Source organism: Lontra canadensis, unplaced genomic scaffold (assembly GCF_010015895.1).
Source record: "Lontra canadensis isolate GAN:19392208 unplaced genomic scaffold, GSC_riverotter_1.0 scaffold18, whole genome shotgun sequence".
NCBI classification, from domain to species: Eukaryota; Metazoa; Chordata; class Mammalia; order Carnivora; family Mustelidae; genus Lontra; species Lontra canadensis.
In genome coordinates, this window is record NW_022631012.1 from 25,249,479 (window position 1) to 25,269,846 (window position 20,368).

General features: G+C 37.3%; 1 protein-coding gene across 1 annotated transcript in view; it reads left to right on the top strand.

Annotated features, from left to right (window-relative positions):
* Positions 1 to 19,736, top strand: part of CALCRL (calcitonin receptor like receptor) — a 35,325-nt gene extending 15,589 nt beyond the window's left edge. Inside the window, exons 6-12 of the mRNA XM_032860264.1 lie at positions 3,039 to 3,165; positions 6,180 to 6,333; positions 7,963 to 8,023; positions 8,105 to 8,171; positions 12,259 to 12,477; positions 12,631 to 12,672; positions 18,064 to 19,736. Coding sequence (XP_032716155.1) covers positions 3,039 to 3,165; positions 6,180 to 6,333; positions 7,963 to 8,023; positions 8,105 to 8,171; positions 12,259 to 12,477; positions 12,631 to 12,672; positions 18,064 to 18,279 — 886 coding nt within the window. The 3' untranslated portion in view covers positions 18,280 to 19,736. The remainder of the gene's footprint in view (positions 1 to 3,038; positions 3,166 to 6,179; positions 6,334 to 7,962; positions 8,024 to 8,104; positions 8,172 to 12,258; positions 12,478 to 12,630; positions 12,673 to 18,063) is intronic.
* The last annotated feature ends 632 nt before the right edge of the window (positions 19,737 to 20,368 follow it).

A 20,368-nucleotide genomic window follows, 5' to 3' on the forward strand; every position in this document is an offset into this window, starting at 1 on the left:
ACTGTGTTTCCTTTTAACACATTGATTGCCTTCTGCCTGCTCTTTTGGCAGTGTTCCAACTGGCACGAGCTTTCCTCCCAGATACGTGGTTAGTGCGTTCCTGGGAACTCGGCTCATCATTAGGAAACTCAATCAGTTACGCTCGCATAAGAAAGCAGGACTCGGTAGCCTGGGCAGTTTTTACGTTGCTTGTATTTGCTCTTTTTGTCATTGGCTTTGCTTAGGATTAGTACTGAGTGAAAGTAATCTGGAAATTTCTACCTCACATCCAAATGGGAAACAAAGGCAAGTATTTTGTTCATGTTGTGGCAGAAGTTTGAATATGGAGCCGCATAAATACTTGGGGCTTGTATGAGGTACCCCGGTGGTACAGTCGGTTAAGGTCCTACTCTTGATTTCGGCTCAAGACATGACCTCAGGATGGCACGTCGGAGCCCTGCGTTGGGCTCCAGGCTCAGTGGGAAGTCGTTTGAGATGGTCCCTCTCTCTGTCTCTTTGCCCCTCCCCTCCACGTGCTTACTCTGTGTTTCTTAAATAAGTAAGTCTTTCAAACTTGGGGCTTGTATGAGAATGAAAGTAGTGATGTGGAGACAACTCTGAGAAGGATGAAATTCCTTGGGAAACAAGTCAGTTTGCTTATCTATCACCCTTCATCCTAGGAAACTGTCTTTCCAGTGCTAAATTCTTTTGCTTTGTAACAAAAAGATGGCAATTCACTGTTTCATTGTGCTACGTAAAATATGGACAGTTTTAGATTACAAAGGTGACCCTTGATGCTATTTTATAATTTCTGAGAGAAAACCCTTAGAGAACTTGACAAAAATCAGCCATACGATAACTATGTTTAAAAAATTAATAGCTCACTTAACATGGCTGAGATATTACGCTGAGCACTAGACATGGTTAATCTCACTTCACCTTATGGCCAGTCCTATGAAGTACCATTGTTATCCCTATTTTACAGATGCAGAAACTAAGGATTAGAGTTTTCAAATAACTTTCCTGAAGTCATAGTGTCAGGAGTTAACATAGTTCATATGCAGTCTCAGGCCCATTTCGAAACCCTCTTTGAAGTATGTGTCTGCCTGGATGCTACCCACGCCTAACTGGTCCGAAAGAGAACAGAAATGAGTGGAGGCCTTACACGCAGAGAGTGACGGACTGCTGACACGCTTACGTTAGCTGCCTCTACCGCTCTGTTTGTCAAACAGCATACCGAAACAGTATTCTGAAATAATTGTATGTAAAAATATGAAACGGAGACAACCCAAACCCACAAACCACATTTTCTATTCTGTGGTTATGCTCGGATAGAAAGAGGTATTATAACTCATAAGGCAAGCAGAGAACTTTTTGTAAAAAAATCTCCAAGTGTATAAAACAATTGTTTTAATATTTTGAGTAAAATAAGTACATTTTAAAATTTAGAGTAGATGAACTGGTTTCAGGTTAACATCTGAAAAAATACCTGGATATTCTTAGGGTTTTATTCAAACAAACCAATGTGTTTATTACCAAGTTCATATTTCGGTTTCCATTTACCAATTGATTTTATTCATACTGATGAACTTACATGTGTTAATGAATATGTTTAGAGAAAAACAACATGCGTAACTAGAAAAATCTGAGCATTTTTACCATTAGACATCGATAGAAAACGTATGTCAGATAGCATCTGTCTGCATTTAAGTTGCACAGAACCTAGAGGAAGATGGAAGAAACCAAAACAATAGCCATAGGCTAATATTATAGATAGTTGGACACACCTAACACAAAGTCCATCTATTTCGCAATGGCTCAGTTTGACACAACCATATGACAGCTAAAGGGATACCAAGGTCTCTAAAGCAGAAGTGTTTGGTTTGCATTGATACAGGCTAGATTATCTATGTTGCCCATATTAGGTAGATGATTTTATAAAACACTCAAAATAAACTTTATTTTTGTATTCTGAAATGATTCCATGAATCCTCTTAAGTATTTGTTTGGTTTTTATATTAAATATTTTACTTACAATAAGATTTCATTTTATTATTTCAAAACTTTGCCCATAATATGGCATTGTTTTGGCTTTCAAAGGGGAAGATGCAGTATATCCATTTACCACAGAGTAAGAGAGTAAAAAGCAATTTTTTAATTTTTTTTTTTTTTGCTAGTGGACCTATGATGACTACATCTTTAGAAGAGCATAGATGCCAGCAACTCATTTTTAAGTTCTTAACGTTCAACCCAGATTGAGGTGGGAGGAGAGTCATCAGAAAAGTGGGAATTCTGAGAGGAACAGAAATATATACTATCATAGAGGAGAAAAGGAAGCTTAAGTGTACACAAAAAATTAAAATTGTTTTCAATGAACTACAGTTAGCGTTTCACTTTACTTATTTTTCTTAATATTTTATTTATTTATTTGACAGACAGAGATCACAAGCAGGCAGAGAGGCAGGCAGAGAGGGAGGAGGAAGCCGGCTCCCCGCTGAGTAGAGAGCCCAATGCGGGGCTCGATCCCAGGACCCTGAGATCATGGCCTGAGCCGAAGGCAGAGGCTTAACCCACTGAGCCACCCAGGCGCCCTCATTTTGCTTACATAAACATTCATAAACAGGCTTTATAAATAGAACAACCTATGTGGTATAATGAAAACAGCATTTTCTGTGTAAGATTCTGACAGACAAATCCAAGGTTTTCAAATTGATTACCGGCAGGATCTTTTGCTCAATTAACTTTTCTGAGCCTGAGTTTCTACATTTTCAGAATAGATCAAAATATTAATCATGTTGAGAGATTCACAGAAGAAATTTATGTAGAAGACTTGTATGGGCAATTTTCTATTCTCACGAATGTCTACCTGTCCTGAAACAACTCGTTTGTCTCTCTTTTAAGGAACTATAGGTTTTCCCTAATCAAGATTTTATCATGAGTCGGTCTGGGGAGAATAAAATAATTCTTCCAGATTTGGAGCACCTACTATGAATTGTGAATGTATCTTCTTTGAATGATTATTAATAAAAATAAAATATTTGGTTTCTCTTGCCTTTTAGGAGCTTAAGTTGCCAAAGGATTACCTTGCACAAAAACCTGTTTTTCTCTTTCGTTTGTAACTCTGTTGTAACAATCATTCACCTCACCGCAGTGGCCAACAACCAGGCTTTAGTGGCCACAAACCCTGTAAGTACGACGAGGTTGTGCCTTTAGCTTCAAGAGGTTAGAGGGAAGGAAACGTGAAAGGTGGTGGAGGGCGGGGTAACGGGCAGGGGTCCTGACATACGTAGATGTGGGTCAGCACCCACGTATACGTTTGAAGGTCAGGCACCGGAGACTGCTGTACCTGTGCGCTAGTCTGCAAAGGCGAACACATCCCAACCTTTCCAAGCTCTAGAGGTTGAATACGAAAAGGAGGAAGACATTTCTTGCTTCAATTATTTGTACATGTTATACACATCTTCACCTCATTTTATGGCTAGAGTCTTCCTGCTGGTGGGACATAAGGGTTTATGAACATGTAACATATAGTCCGTAGAATTTAAAAAATCAATCAAAACAACTAGCTACAGATGTCGTTAGAAAACACAAGGCATGAAAACAGAAAAATTTTAATTAAATTACATATTTGGGATCAAGTGACTTTAAATAGCTAATGAAACCAGGGGAAAATGAATTGTACATCCCCTATGTAATGTTAAAGTGTCTTAACATGAAATTTTAAAGGACTTTTTAAATATTTAAATACCAGGACCTGGTAGAGTCCTTTAAACCAGGTCCTGGTATCTCCGCAAATATTTATAAATTGTTTCCTTATAATCCCTTTGGAAGCACAATTTGTTTTTCTTTTAATTTTTTTTTTTTTACTGAAGCATAGTTCACACACAATGTCACATGAGTTTCAGGCGTACAGCCTAGCGATTCAACAGCTGGACGCTTTGCTCACCACGGGTATAGCTACTCCTCTTCCATCATCCGTCATCCATCACCGGCACAGTATCCTGACTGTAGTGTCGTGCTGTGCCCTCCGTTCCCGTGATTTACTCACTCCGTTACCGGAAGCCTGGATCTCCCACTCCCCTTTACCCAATTTGCCCATCTCCCGCTCCCCTACCCTGCATCCCTGGTAACCTTACATAGTTTGTTCTCTGTATTTTGGGGTCTGTTTCTGGAAGCATGATTTTTAGGATGAGTATCAAAAGATACATAAAAATAAGTACAGAGACTGTCATAATACAGAAGCCATATTTTAAAACTTAAGCTAAAATGTACTTATATAAGTGTATATATTTTATGCAAACTATATGCATATGTGAGCTGTATCTAAAGTATCTGCATAAATAACAAACGTATTTTCAAGAACTTAAAATTATCTGCTTTCATCATGTTTACAATATCCATACTACAGTTTTGGATATGGATTTGTGGAAGAGTGTTTATATATGGAGTACATAAAGTAGTTTTTTTTAAAGATTAAGTTATCTAGTTAATGAAATCACGGAAGGGAAGGAATTTTCACTCAGTGGGTCAATAAACAATACTTTCCTAGGTGTTTTACGTGTGTTTTAGGGTAATTTCCAAAATCCTAAAATTCCCTGCATTGTTTGCACATGTGTATCCGGATTGCTTAATCTCGTTGTATGTTCCACTCCAGTGTCACTGGGGGAGGAAACACCCTGGGATAGAATTAGCAACATAAAAAAACGGGCCGATGACCTACCGCTTTAGAGTGATTTTCTCTAGAGCAACGAGATCAGAAGTTTTGCCATGAAGCTGCAGGAGAAGAGATTCTAAGGCTCACATTAGATAAAAGGATCTTGTGTTTAACGTACAAATTGCAAACTGTAATATATTTTTAATATATTCTTGGAAAATTTGTTATGTTTGTTTATATCAGCAATGCCCTTCATAAAAACACTTTTCTGAAGCACGTTTTAAGTTCTTTTTATCATAGTGGCTTACAGACAAATTTTTTACATGAAATCAGGAGTAAGAAGCCCAATTAGATATGCATGTCTAAAAACTGTTTCCAAATAAAAATGTTTCTAGATAAACATCTGAAACGGAAGTCTGTTATTTCTATATGATATAGCTGAATAACTCATTTTTACCCTTGAGAAGAAAGACTTTGTTAATATAACGTGATATTTGACATCAAGGTACTTAAAGTCTAATGTCATGCATTCTGCCAATGTGTTTAATGGAAGAATGGGTTTTAGAAATGTCCTATGGCAGAAGGCATTGTGTGTAATCATGAAAACAAAATTGGAGTTACAAGACTTGTGTTCAGGGTATAGCTTTGATTGATGTTGTGTGAATATTAGCAAATACCTTAACTTCTCAGTTTTCTATCTGTAAAATATATGACGATAAATCATGCCATACAGAATTCAAGATTAAATAAAGTAACATATTAAAAATATTTTAAGCTAACTAATAGGCACATGTCATGATTACTGTTCTATGAGAACCCAATATTTATTTTCTAGCGTATCTCTCTTCCAATTTTCTTTTTAGTGAAGAAAATATTTATTTCACAAATAATGATAATTGCCACTAAATATTTATTGACCAGACTAGAGCCATTGGGAGTAACTGGCCACATATTTCTGAGAGAGTTTTAAGTTTATTCTCCTCTCTAAGGAAGCAAAATATATCTCTTACTCCTTCATGCTTATTTTACCCTGTATTGAAGCTTCCTCTTCCGATCTCTTAAAGAATAGAGAAGAGAAAGTGGATATCTCAGGAAAAGAGGAAGGAAACCATAATTTTTCTTCTTTTTACTTACATGAAATCATCAACCTCATATATGAATAATATAAAATATGAGCCCATTAGGTTATTATTTATGAAGTAATTGCATTGGTAGCAGTAATATGGAAGATTTTTAATTATTGACCATTTTTCATGAAAAGATGTATTTGGAAAATACATGTCCACTAGCTGTAATAAATTTGGAATTTACACATTTCCTGGGAGGTTTACCATTATAAATCTTTAGAGTCAGTGTTTAAAAACTTTAGAAGCCCCATCAGATCAGGATGAAGACTGGCATTTTACAAATCATTATCATTAGTATATAAGATTTCGCACAGAGGAGAGAAAGTTCCATGTTTCTATGTAACTAACCTAAATTAGACCATTGCTTTACATGCGAATCCATGAACTAAATATTGATGGTTTTCTTTTTTTTCTCACAGGTTAGTTGTAAAGTGTCTCAGTTCATTCATCTTTACCTAATGGGCTGTAACTACTTTTGGATGCTCTGTGAAGGCATTTACCTACACACACTCATTGTGGTGGCTGTGTTTGCAGAGAAGCAACACTTGATGTGGTATTATTTTCTGGGCTGGGGTAAGTGCCTTATGGGTGTCCGCTGACTCACTTTTTAAGAAAGCTCGTAGGGGATGCAGAACTCCTTTGTAACAAAAATATACTTATTATTAACCATTCTTAAACAACATCAGGTGATTAACCTTTGCTTATTGCTGTAAATTGAAATACTTAAACCAAGAACCACTGACTCACTGTTTTCACAGTCGCAGGTCAATAATACAATGTTGTTGGGGTTTTTTCTATTAGTCTCTCAGTGTGTCTCTTGGCTGTGTGTGCAGCGGCTAACGATAGAACTGGAATCACGAATTAGGGGTCAGGTCTTCATACTGTTCAACTCTCCTTTTTCCTTTGTGCAAAATGAGGGCATTTAGCTTAGCCGGCTTTGAAATTCCAGTCCAAAAAAGTTGGTTTTTTTAAAAAATGTCATTTTATCTTAAGAACAGAGGGAGCAGTAATTGAATAAAGGCGCACAAAAGTTCTATTTTTCCACACAAGCTCCTGACATAATATTCTTCGCGATGCAAATGATACACTTTTAACGTATTTTCCCGTTTTTTCAGTTTTAATTTTAATTCAAGTTAGTTAACACACAGTATTATATTAGTTTCTGGTGTACGATGGAGCGGTTCAGCACCTCCGTACATCACCCTGCAACTGCACTCCGAGGTTCCGCACCTGTGTCACCACCCCCACCTCTCCTCTGGGAACCGTCGGTTTGTTCTCTGTAATTAAGAGACTGTTCTTGATTTGTGCCTCTGGTGTATTTTTAAAAACAACCAGAATAATTCAAAATATGAAATGCTGAAAATGAATTCAGCTGGACTAGTTTCCAGAAATATAATTGAAATTACACTCATCTCTCATATGTCCGTCGGCTTATCCAGCCGGACAACAGACACAGACAGACACAGATACGTAAAGGTGAGCACACATGCTTCAGCATATACAGTGCAGTTAGTATAGCTCATCTTCATAAACATTTCTTCAGGGGCGCCCGGCTGGCTCAGTGGGCTAAGCCTCTACCTCGGCTCAGGTCATGGTCTCAGGGTCCTGGGATCGAGTCTAGCATCGGGCTGTCTGCTCAGCGGGGAGCCTGCTTCCCACACCCCCACCCCACAGCCCGCCTACCTCTCTGCCTATTTGGGATCTCTGTCTGTCAAATAAAATCTTAAAAAAAATTTTCTTCATTTCATGTTGGAAAGATCTGACTTAGAACGCTAAAAACGTGAAAAACACCTAATACATAAACCATCCCTCTCACTTGGTCAGTCTGACCTTCTTCCCACGTCAGACCATCGACCAAACAAATGCTGGCCGATTCCATATCATAGAAAATACACCTGACTTCTTCTAAGTCTTGGGGCTTAAACAGCACATTTATGGACTTAGGTTCTGAAATGCACTGATTCAAAATGACTTCTATTAGCAGAAAACACACATAAGACACACATACCTGGATATGTAAATACCTGATATTTGCCATATTTACTGCTTGACTGTACAGGTAATATTTACTCATTAAGCGTATAGTGACCAGTTATTTTTGCTCCCGGAGTCCTCTGAGATCCGTGTTTTGTGACCACATTATAGGAATTGCATCTACAGAGAAAGTCGCCTGTTCATTTTCTTTTTGTTTGATATTTACAGGATTTCCACTGATCCCTGCTTGTATACATGCTGTCGCGAGAAGCTTATACTACAATGACAAGTAAGATAATCTCTCTTTCTGATTTCTACCGGAACTAAGTGAAATGAAAATCTCAACATAATCTTGCTGTTTCCCCCCAAGCTGCTGGATCAGTTCTGACACCCATCTCCTCTACATTATCCATGGTCCGATTTGTGCTGCGCTACTGGTACGTAACGAAAATGTCCCTTGTTTCATCATTGCTCGCATTTCCACTTTATTTCCTGAACCACCTGGCCTTGGTATCCGTCAGGGTCCTGGTGGACGTAAATGACATGCTCGCAGTGTTTGACTGAAGAGAGTTTAATGAAGATGTTAATTTGAAGTGTTGGTAGGAAGAGGAAAGGAGCTAATTCGTCAGGAAGGGCCAGGCACTGGGGACCGGCCGCAGGAAGCTGTTAACGGCTCTAGACCTGAAGAGAGGACACACCAGCGTTGTGGGGTTTGGGCTGGTGCTGGGAGGTGTGGCGCAGCAGGAGGTCTGGCCCGAGTCGGGAAACACAGCTGCTGCTCAGACCACAGCCTGGCAGGGAACGAGGAGGAGGAGGAATGACTCAGACTTCTCTCTTCCCTGATTGCTCGGGTCTTCCCTTTGGCCAACACAGCACATGTCAGAGAGCAAGAAGCCTGGGCAGGGGTGCAGTCCTTTGAGGTGCCTCCGAGTTCTCCAGGACACAGAGCAGAACAGAGGAGGACAGAGGAGAGAGCTAGTGAGAGGGAACGGCAAATGGGAAAAGCCACACACCTATGTTGGTAGTAAGAGTAACAGTCCAATTAAAAGAAGACTTTAATTTGGAAAAAGAAGGTATTGTTTCATTATGATCATGATCATCACTCAATATGAATACATCCATCGGAACTTTTTAATTATGGTTACAGGGAAACGCTTGTATTACGTTGTGTCAGTGGGGAAACAAATTCATGCACATTAACATGTTTTTTTTTTTTCATAAAGCCTTAGAGACCAGAATGCAGTTAATGCCCAACATTATAATTACAGCTGATATTCAGTTGTACAGAGACACATAAAGGTGTTACGTTTCTCAGTTAAAGTTCAGAACTTCCTAATCCTTGTTTTCAAATTCCTTGTTAGACAAAGATTCTTCTGTTATTTTACTGTATTTGCTAGTTGCAGTTTAGCGTACGATTATGGTAGGCTTGTGTTTGAGCCATTCTCAAAAGCACATCACAATTAGAAACTTCTGGAGGTTGAAGGCCTGGGCTTGACTTTAGGCAATTAAACTAATCACTCTGCATTTCAAGTGCCTCATTGGTGAAATAAAGAAGATGATAATAGTGATTTTTAATCTTTTTAAAAAATTAACATATAATGTATCATTTGTTTCAGGGGTACAGATCTGTGATTCATCAGTCTTACACAATTCAAATTTTTAACAAGGAGTCCAAGGAGTTAATAACTATAAAGGACTCAGCCTGGCATGTATAAACCTCCGAGTGCTCCTAACCTCGTTGTGTTTAACCTCCCAGTGCCTTTGTTGTCTCTTCTGTGATTAGGGAATAATAAGAATAGATGCCACACGGGGCATTGTAAGGATTAAGTGAGGTCTAGCTTATCAACACAGTGCCTAGAATATAATAAACTCTCCCCAAAAATGCTCTAAAAAGTTTCTTGTAATTTCTACATGATACCACGATTCTGCTCTGAGGACTGTTCGAAGAAATAAGAAACACTGCTTGGGCCACCCAGGAGCTTGCAGAACAAGTAGGAGGCAAAATGTTATTCAGGACACCGGAGCCATTCTTCAGAGGCGCAGTCCAAATGCCCAGAGCAGAGAGGTTCAGGGAACTAAGTAAAGCACCTGACAAGTGACAAGTGGAATCACGCCCGCGCTGTCCGCGGAAGGGCAGAGTAGAGGGCACAGTTGAGAGTGGAACAGCACACGGAGATACAGCCCACCGAGCCGCTCTGTAAGGAAGAAAGGGAAAATCCACATTCTTCGCATAAACATTTCCCATTTTCTTGGCTTAAAAAAAGAACAGGAGCCTATTTTTCCAACAGGATAAATTGTTCCATGTTGTTTAGGTTCTTGGGCTCTTCACTGGTTCTGGCCAATTCCAAGGTCTTGGGAGGGGCCTGAGCAGTTGTTTACATGGTCACATGCTTAAGTACAACTTTTATAAATAAAATATTTCAAGCTCAATCAGTTTCTTTCCACTCAGACTTCTCTGTCACATTTCCTCTTGAGCAGGACGGTATTCAAGTGGTTGCAGCACTTTTGAGCTCTTGCCAAAGGGAAGTTGAGAGAGGATACGTTTAATTTGTGTTCAGTGAGGGGTTTGTAAGTCAGTTCGCTGCGTGGGTAAGTGGTGGCTGGCTGTTCCAGTCTGGGTTGGCTTCTAGGAAGCCTCCCGCAGTCGCTGTGCTGGGGTACGCCGCTTCCTTTCATGACCTGAGTGTGGTATCATGATATGAAAATGTCCTGCGGTGCCTACCAGTTACGTGATCTTTATGATACTGGAGCAAAAACAGGTTTCTTTTCTTCCCCTTAACTAGTTTTGCTCTAAGACAGATGAAATTCAGATATAGTTCTTCTGAAATTTAAAATTCTTCTTCCATTCCTATTCAAAATAAATGGAAGTATTTGCGTACAACAAAGGAGGATGACTTCCTACTTGCACATTTTAACATCAGATTTGTCATTTTGGAAAAGCACTTTGCATTTAGAGATTTTTCAAAGAATGAGCATCTAAATTGCAACATTTCTACTGATTTTATAATTTATGATTTTTGCACATAAGGATTGTAAAATATTTTATATTCTAAATTTGTAAGCTGATAAAAGGGCATTATTATATTTTCTTCCTTGGGCTGGTAGTAATTTCCATTTAGTCAAAACTTTAAAACAGCCATGAGTGCTTAGGAAGGGACTATAATAGGATGGGTGGGAGAGCAGCTGGTGTGTTGTTTTGTCATGTTTCATTCTTACACCTGTTGAAATGGCTTATTCTGCTTTTGTCTTCAGCAGAGACATTCCTGTGCCTACAACCATGTTACTTTTCATAGATGTGTTTCCATCAGGATTGTAGTGAATTTGGGAGCATATGTTCCATTAGATTCTCCAAGAATAGTAGTGGAATATTTTAATGCCCAGTTATTTTCATAATACGTGCCTTAAGTCAGCAAATATATGCTATTTATTCATTGTTTTGTATATTAAATGAGGTGCTATCATTATTATTCCAATTTACTGAGGTAAGCAGACATAAATTACCTACAGCATGTAGTTCAAAAGTTTTAGATTATCGAAGCACAGATTCTAGAATTCAGGGTGAACAAAAAGCAAATAGGATATAGTATAATAACAAAAGAGCCTGGAGGGGCTCTTCTGGAGTTGATATCCACAGTCTTATGGAAGGTGCAAAATACGGGCCCAGAGAAAACAGAGCAGCACGAAAGGTATTGACTTGGATAAACGTGGGACAGTGAGCAGTGTTCACGGTGAGAGAGCATGAGAAGTATTAAAGCAGACTCTGTTTCCTGAGGAACTTAGTTACCCACCTTCTAACTTTGACGTTTTCTAACTCCCTTTCAAAGAGAATGATTTCTCTTAGGGAAAGTTTTTAACACAGAGTAAATGTAATTAAAGAATGTAACTCACAGAAAGCCCCGTGGGAGACCAAAATTGTTAACTCGAGAATGATCTAGTTTGAAATGACCTGGTAGGTGTGTGCTCTGCCTCCTTGGAATGATAAAGCAGCTTACGGAGCTATCTTGAGCAGTTGTGAAGGTTACTGTCGCAAAAAGAAACACAGGAAAGAGAAACCAAAAAAACCAAAAATGATCATTACGGTATGATACATATGTGGAAAGTACTAATATGGACAATGATGCAGAGGAGGCACTTGAAAATTAGCATTTGTTGTAAACAATTCTTTGTTTCAGCTGAAAATGTTCAAAAGACTTAGTTTTTGGATCATTGCAAAATTTGAAAAAACTGCATCAGAAAATGAACTGAGAAAAACACTCAGGTGTTCCTTAACTGAATGTGTCCCGCAATAATTCCACCATAAATTCTATTTTTGTAAAACCTAAGTCCATTAACACTGATGTGCTTGTTAAATTAATAAATCACAATTCTGGAAACACAAATTAACATATTAGGTGTATATCTCTGCAGTAGAACATATTTGTGTACACTGAAAATAATCTATGACTTATAAAATCAAAGAACCCTTCAAAAGTGCTTAATATTAAATATGAAGTGGTTTCCAATATGCCGTTTTATTTCTTTCAGGTCAATCTCTTTTTTCTATTGAATATTGTACGTGTGCTCATTACCAAGCTAAAAGTCACCCACCAGGCAGAATCCAGTCTCTACATGAAAGCCGTGAGGGCTACGCTTATCCTGGTGCCGCTGCTCGGCATTGAGTTTGTGCTGATCCCGTGGCGGCCTGAAGGGAGGATCGCGGAGGAGATATACGACTACATCATGCACATCCTTATGCACTACCAGGTGTGGTACTCTTGAATCAGGAAGGCGGCTTGTGAAACTTGGTATTAAATTGCATAGAGCTTTGGTTTGGTTTTGACTCTGTATGTAGCAAGGTGGTTACAAATAATGTATCTTTTCCATTTGGAATCAGAAAATTCTATTTTTCTTTTACAGGGTCTTCTGGTTTCTACAATTTTCTGTTTCTTTAATGGAGAGGTATGGTAATCATTTCTATTCCTTTTATCATTTTATATTTGCAATCTATCTTTTTCTTAAAAAGAAAGACAATTTTATAGTCCCTAGGGATAATTACTCCAAATTCGATTCTGATCATGAAAAAAATATAAAATCTCTTTTCATGGATGAAACTCTATTTCCCAAAGGCTTGGGTCATACTGGAGTTCAACCAGGGCAAATCCAGCCTCACTTTGAAATAGTCCACCAGGGGCGCCTGGGTGGCTCAGTGGGTTAAGTGACTGCCTTTGGCTTGGGTCCTGATGCTGGAGTCCCAGGATGGAGTCTCCCACTGACCTTTCTCCTCTCATGCTCTCTCTCTCACTCTCGCTCTCTCTCAAATAAGTAAATAAAATCTTAAAAATAAAATAGTCCATCAATGATTTTTGTCATGTAGACTTTGACCCACATTTTGCACTAATCCCATTAAGTCTGGCTCTTGTCCTAGGTACAGTGTGCTAGACAATCCTTAACCTCATAAAACATACACTCTAAGAGGAAATAGAATTGGCTCATTTTCATTTTCCTTCTTTCTCTGTTTTTTGTTTTGCCTGGCTCACAATGTGGTTTTGGAAAACAGTGTTATGGTGGTTACAAAAAGATTGTAAAAAATTAAACTCTGAGTTATACAGGGAGGACATGCAGTCAGTTAGAAAACTTATGAGAACAGAATGCTGTAATTTGTAACATGGCAATGTGCTCTTGGATATTTCAAGATTTTTATCCAAGGCTTTCCGAATTAGAAAGTTTCAGGTTTTTAGAAGCTGGAGCTGTGGTTTTCATGCTCAGTGGTTTGAGCTGTACTGATTTAGCTCTTTATCTGTTTTTAATCTATTTGACAAATTTTAATCTGTTGGAGGATATTGGAAAATTCAACCAAGTTTAAAAACCTAGACAGCAACTGAGTGAGACTCAAATACTTGGTAACCATGAAGCTTATCACAAAGCTTCAGATGGGAAATGTATGAACCAGTAGGTGTAACTTTATGAGAACTAGTCCTAAAAAATAAATCAACATTAGAAATCACGTGCATGTCATGAAAAACTATAAAATAATTGCTTTCCTTTACTCAATAATAGTTTATTACTTTCTCTTAGCATAAAGAAATTTCATGTTTGATTTTATTAAACTGATTTTAGAAATTTTTATTTTATTTATTTATTTATTTATTTATTTATAACAGAGTCTAGAACTGTCAAACATAGTGAGCTATATTTCATGTCTTTAAGTCGTGTTTCTATGATTCTCTGCCCTACAGTGGACAGGAGTGACTTTTTCTGAAGTCAATGAGAAGTACAAATGCAAAATTCAATGAGGAAGAATAGATAAATCATTCGTTTCGATAATGAAATGCAAATAGCATTTAGTATGTTCCTCTGTAAATGTATGATTCCATGAGCTGGATTACACAATCCTCTTTGCTGCCTATGTAGGCTTTTACAGTTAAAAATAGACGAGGAAGAAATGGACAACAGAGAATATGAACAACACAGCTCTCCACTGGCAGAAAGACTTCATTTTTATGAAGGGTAATTTCTAAATGTACGAATCTTAATCACTAGTGAGATGTTCTGTAGTAGGAAGCCGTGTGGAGTAAGAGCACAGGTACAGATCAATGCATTTGAACCCGAAGGCGCCCCTGCGCTCCTGGCTACAATACTCTGGGCAATATTCTGAACCTCTCGGAGCCTCAGGGTCTACTTTTATTAAAAGGAAATGAAGGAAGTTCCTTACGCAAGTCTCACAAAGATCAGTGGACGTGAGGAATCTAGAGCTTTTAGCACCATACCCACTCTGAGTGGATCACCAGGACCTTATAGACTCCTTATTAGATCTGTCAAATCATCCATTTTCAAGAATACAAATACGAATGGGAGCATTAATCATGTTGGAGTCAATCTCAGGTCGGACTTTTTATTTGGGAAGGTTGCCCAGGGAATATCTAACCCAATGTCTGACACTCTGGTTGCACTCTCTCTGTGCAAGCAAAAGAGACATAGACTGTGATCTTCTGCCATGTCCTAAAATTGAGAAAATTTTGGCAGTAAAAATTACAATAATACAAAATCTTTTGAGCCTCGTTGTTGCCAAATCCTTTGGTTCTTTACAACATCTCCAATATGCGTCCCCTTTTCTTCATCTCTCAGGATACAGTTCCTACGTGTGCATGACTCATTTCTCATCTTAAGAAATTCTATAATCCCTCCTTTTTTGTCTCTTCACCTCTTAGTTTTTCCCACTCTCATAACATGGAGACACAGCTGCCAGATTCATTTTGTGTGGTTCCAACTACGTCATGTAGTTCTTAAAATCAATTGCTCAGGCTTACGTTTCCTCCTTGCTTTCCGTGGGAGGTCAAGGAGCTTCCCTTTACCTTAATTTCTACCCCTTTTCTTCTCCTCCTTCTTCTTCTTTTTATTTTTTTGACTCTCGCATTGTGTCTATTTTTTAGCCAAAATATTCCTATTTACAATTCTCACTAGTTAAATAATTGAGGCACGACAAATGCTCAGGCCACATTCATCTCACCTTCAGCCCACACAGCCAAAAATGTGGACTGTTAGCATCAACTAGAGATTATTGGAAGGGTCCTTCCTGGCCTTGGAGGTAAATCTAATGACACCTGAGGAAGGTACTTTATAAAGTGTAAAAAATGAACAAAAGATTTACTGAGAATAACCAAACCCATGTTCTACAATGAGAACCAGGTAGCATTTTTATATGAAGCTCTAGTTATTATTTTTTCATTAACTTAGGATGAGGAGTATAGAGTTGATTCCTTATCAACTGCTAATGGGCCTATGAAGTTGTTACATTCTAAAAACAGTCGGCCTCACTATTTGTATAACTCGCGTGTAAAACAATATTAAAAAATATTTTCATATCTTTAATAATGTCAGGCCACCTTCCCTTCCAACAGCAATTTCCTTGTTCTCCTTCCTCATTATAGTTTCTCTTTGAAAGTGTATTGAGTGGCCACTTCAGTGTTCTGTTGGACAGGTATGACGCTGCGTTAGAGGAGCCGATGAAAAACAAATCCTTACAGACAATAACACCAACAAATGCCTACAAGGCCCGTGCTTTAATTAGGTTCATTTTTAATTTCAATAAATAAGCCCCACAGTTCAGGAAACTGAACTTCCATGGTTTTTCTGATGATTCAGTCGTAAGGGAGAAATAGGGTGATGATTGCAATCAAAACAGAGATTTCAAGAGAAGTCAGATATTTCAAAAGTCATTTTGACTGTTGGAATTGAATTCACTGAATTCATTTCATTTTAAAGAACATAATTATTACATTCACAGCTAAGATATTTCTTCTTATCAGCTGCTTCCCAACACTGATGGAGAATATTTTGTATAAAGTTACACTCCATTTCCTTTCAAACGGAAACCATATAGTAAATGCATTCAGTAAGTCTCCGTCATTTAGAACAAAGTGAAGAGAAATGAATTTAGCAGAAAATCAGCATCAAAAGCAATTCACATCAGAAGTATCTAGATAATTGACCAAAGGTAATTTTTGTTGTAAACCTTTGAATATTTATTTAAAAAGCATACTCTAAAGCCATTCCATTTGTCATTTGCTTATGATTGCGAAGATGTTACATATGCAGATATTATTTTAAGTTTACTGTAGTTTAAACATGCTAATTGGAGAATTAAGAAACACATTACTAAACCATGAGCGAAGCGGTAGTATATAATTTTTTTGCAACGTAAATGTATTTGTTGTCCTATAAATGCTTTTATTTCAAAGAAAATTTACAAGGATATAAATTATTTCCTTCAGATACAGTTTATATATAAATAAGCTTAAAAGTCCTGAGGTTCTGAATTTCATAAAAATACAACTTTTAAAACACATTTATTTCATTTCTAATTACATAATTAATACCTGAAATTCTAATAACTAATTCTGAATTCTAACTAAAGAAACCCATTGACTTTGTATTTTTGTCTCCCATTTTTCTATATGCTAAAACACAAAGTGACACAGTAAAACTTTGTGTTCATTTTAAGTGATGAAGTACAGGGGACTCTACAAGGGCTTTTGAGTGTCCCACAGAGTCCTCTCACTAAAAGAGCTCCTGGAGTAGCTATTACTAAGAGATGACTCATAATTTGGAGTTTTCTAGATCTATTAGGGAAAAGAATGTAGACAAGTAAACCAGCCCTATTTTAGAGTTTAATACTATTTTTTACACATGAATACAGTGAAAGGAAAGTTGAGGGATTCTACATAACTAGTAGCAAGGTAGACAATTATTGCATGTGTGTCTTTCTAGTGCATGGGTTACTAGAAAATTGCTTTTAGTGATGCTCAGATTGCCTCGGAGGAAGCAATCATAGCATCAAAGAGCTGTAGAGAGCTTAGGGAAGACAATTCAAAACCAGACATGTTTTGTACTGACCTAGCTTAGGTCACAGGGATGTGGCTATTATACTGGTAAAGTAGGAGCAGACAGACCTGCACTGGTCTTCTCAGTCATCAGATACCTGGAAATATCCAGGTTACCAAGTAGGAGGTGTGTTTGAATATTCTCATTTCTGCTTACTGACTCAATGTGAAGAAAAACACCTTAGTGTCTCATGCTCAATTAAAACCAGAGTCACACGGCCTACCAGACGTGATCTCTAGCCCTAGAGAAGAAGGAAGTCATTAATTATCAGATTCACCCAGTTAGAGGGGGATCCAAACATCAGAAAGGGGAGTGGTGACATTCCTAAACTTTTTCACAGCCCAATCCCATTTGTAATTACCTGTTCAACACTTTCTTTCCTCTGGGGAGTCAGCTTCAGGAGGACAAAAACCCTAAAAAAAAAAAAAATAAAAAACCTCCTTTTTTTCCAGAATGTAACACAATACTTAGCACATGATAATCACTCAATAAAAAGTAGTTGCTGGTTTTAATGATGATGATGAAGGTTTATAGTCCCTGTATCCCTAACTTCTTTTTTTTAAAATCTCTTTTCTCTTTCCTTTTGTACTTTCACTAATTGTCTTCTCATTCTATTATTAAGATACTGATATAAAACTAAATGTTACACATGCAACCTTGGAAATGGGGGTCTGGATTAACTACTTATTTGACAATATTACATTCATCTGCATTATTAAAGCTTCAAAGATAAAGCATACAAAATATTAATGGGATCTAAGAGTAAAGAATAATGCAATGAATTTCCTAAAGGTAAATTTCCTAATGTTACCAATTTAATTCTTTTAATTAAGAAAATAAAGCAATATTATTCATTAACATCAATGCTTTTAAGTTTTACATAAATTATTTCATTATGCTTTTAAATACAATATATTTATTTCAGATAATGGATTGCTCTTATCCTTTCTGTTTCTTTTTGGTTGATAGGTTCAAGCAATTCTGAAAAGAAATTGGAATCAATACAAAATCCAATTTGGTAACAGCTTTTCCCATACAGATGCTCTCCGAAGCGCGTCTTACACGGTGTCGACTATCAGTGATGGTACAGGTTACAGTCATGACTGTCCTAGTGAACACTTAAATGGAAAAAGCATCCCTGATATTGAAAATGTTGTCTTAAAACCAGAAAAGTTATATGACTGATGATTGAGGGACTACTGTGTAACTGTTTTGTGCCACTCCTAACTAAAGGACTTGAATCCATGACTTTACAACCAGAAGACTTCACTATTCAATGAATGTCTCGAATGCCACCAAGAAAACCCACACATTGATTCAGTAGTGTGTTGTTAAATATTTAACAGCTAGCTCTTTGGGAGAAAAAACAAAAACAAAAACACCCGGATTTGTAATGTTTTCCAGTTTCTGTGGTGTATTCCCACCGTGGTTGATTTCAGGCCACAAATCTGACATTCCTGAATGTGAAATTGGGAAAATATGAGTACAATCAACTCTTATAGGCTGGGATGTACCAGCTCTAGGATACCACGCATGAATTCACAAATAAGTAGAACTATAAAAGTTCATAGACACATTGGACATGCTTCTACTCCTACTGACTAATGAGAGCTAGGTAAGGCCTCCAGACTCCAAGGGAAAACTAGCTTTTCATTTGTTTGTTTTTAAAATCTTTATCCCATATTCACTGATGCAGTTGATTTTTTTTTCCTCCCCAGTAAGTATTCTAGCCCTTTCTGTATTTACCCTTTCAAATGGACTGGAGAGAGAAGTAATTATTTCTGTTGGCTTACTCTTTTCTCTCCAAGAGAAGTGACTGGACAGAACCGCTATTGGCTATCCACTGGCTGGTGTAGCAGTTATAGCCGATGGCATCTGATTTTGAGATTCGGTGAATAGTACGTAGGACGTGCAATCCTACTTTGCTATCACTAGGGAGACATCTTGGTTGACGTTGCAAACAACTTGCCAGCTACTTTCCTATCTTACTACACAAGTGGGAGGGAATCAGTTTCCCTGTATTCGTAAATAGAAACTTTGCCCCTTCCATTTCTACTGTGTAGACAAATTAGCAGTTATTTTACATGAAGGAAATCAGGGAAGGATTTCTAATTTTCTTGGAAGTTTGTAAAAAAAAAAAGTGTCGTGAAAATAAGCTTGTTAATACTCTGTTATTCTATTTTATAGTCTTAAATCAAATGCATATAATCTAGATAAGTTTAAGAAACAAATACATGATGTAACAATGTATGCTTGTTGATATCTGATACTGTGTCTGGGCTGATTTTATAATAAAACAGAGTCTGGAATTCTATATTTGGTAAATATTTTAAGGACAACCAGATGCCAGCATCAGAAGTTTGAGAACCAAGAGAATAGAAATATCTGTGATACGATATAAAATATTTATTAAAAAAAACTCAAGTTTTATTACATTAGCTTAGGTCATTCTTTAATAACTTAATAATAAGTATGTTTGACATATTTCTCCTTTTGTTTGGACGATGAACTTGCATTCTAATCCAGAAGCTTTAAAGGATTCCTATAGTAATCAATGTCAAAGTGCCACTCTTACGGTTTTTACACCAGTAAAAATATTACTTTTCTGACTCTTACTGTATAAATATATATGGCTTTGGAAATTTTCCAGACTATTTTTTAAAAACACAACTAGAGGAATACGATGGATGTGTATATGTCATCTACGATGCTTTAATAGAGCCGCTGTGATAATACGATACTAACAAGTCAGTGAAAGACTCGAATCTGTCAGTGAGGAAGACTTGTCAGAATGTTCAGGGAGTGACGAAGATGGAAGAAACCCTTGCTAATGAATTAAAGTGACATGTAAATGGGATTCATGTTCCCTAATGTTATTTTCCACTCAAATTTCTGGAAAACAAAAATGCCTTCGATTAGTAAAAGTCCATTTGAGGAGGATTCACTATGTGTACGTGTTTTCCCAGTGTGTTAATTTGTTTAAAATGGATTAAACTAATGACTTAGTAATCATAGCTTCTTTCTTAAGCTGTCAATGGATTGTGAGTTCAGAAGTCATTTGAAATTGTCCAGGAAAATCACCTAAATCAGCAAGAATTAACATATTAAATGGTCTGGTCAATAGATTTATAATTTATCTGTATACATGCAAAGGTTTTACTGTTAGTTTCAAATTTGTGGGTTTTATAGCAACTGTCTTAAGAAGGAATTAGGCTGTTCTGGACTTGCTATTATCTAAATTATACAAAAATTCCTTTAAGTAAACACACTTTTT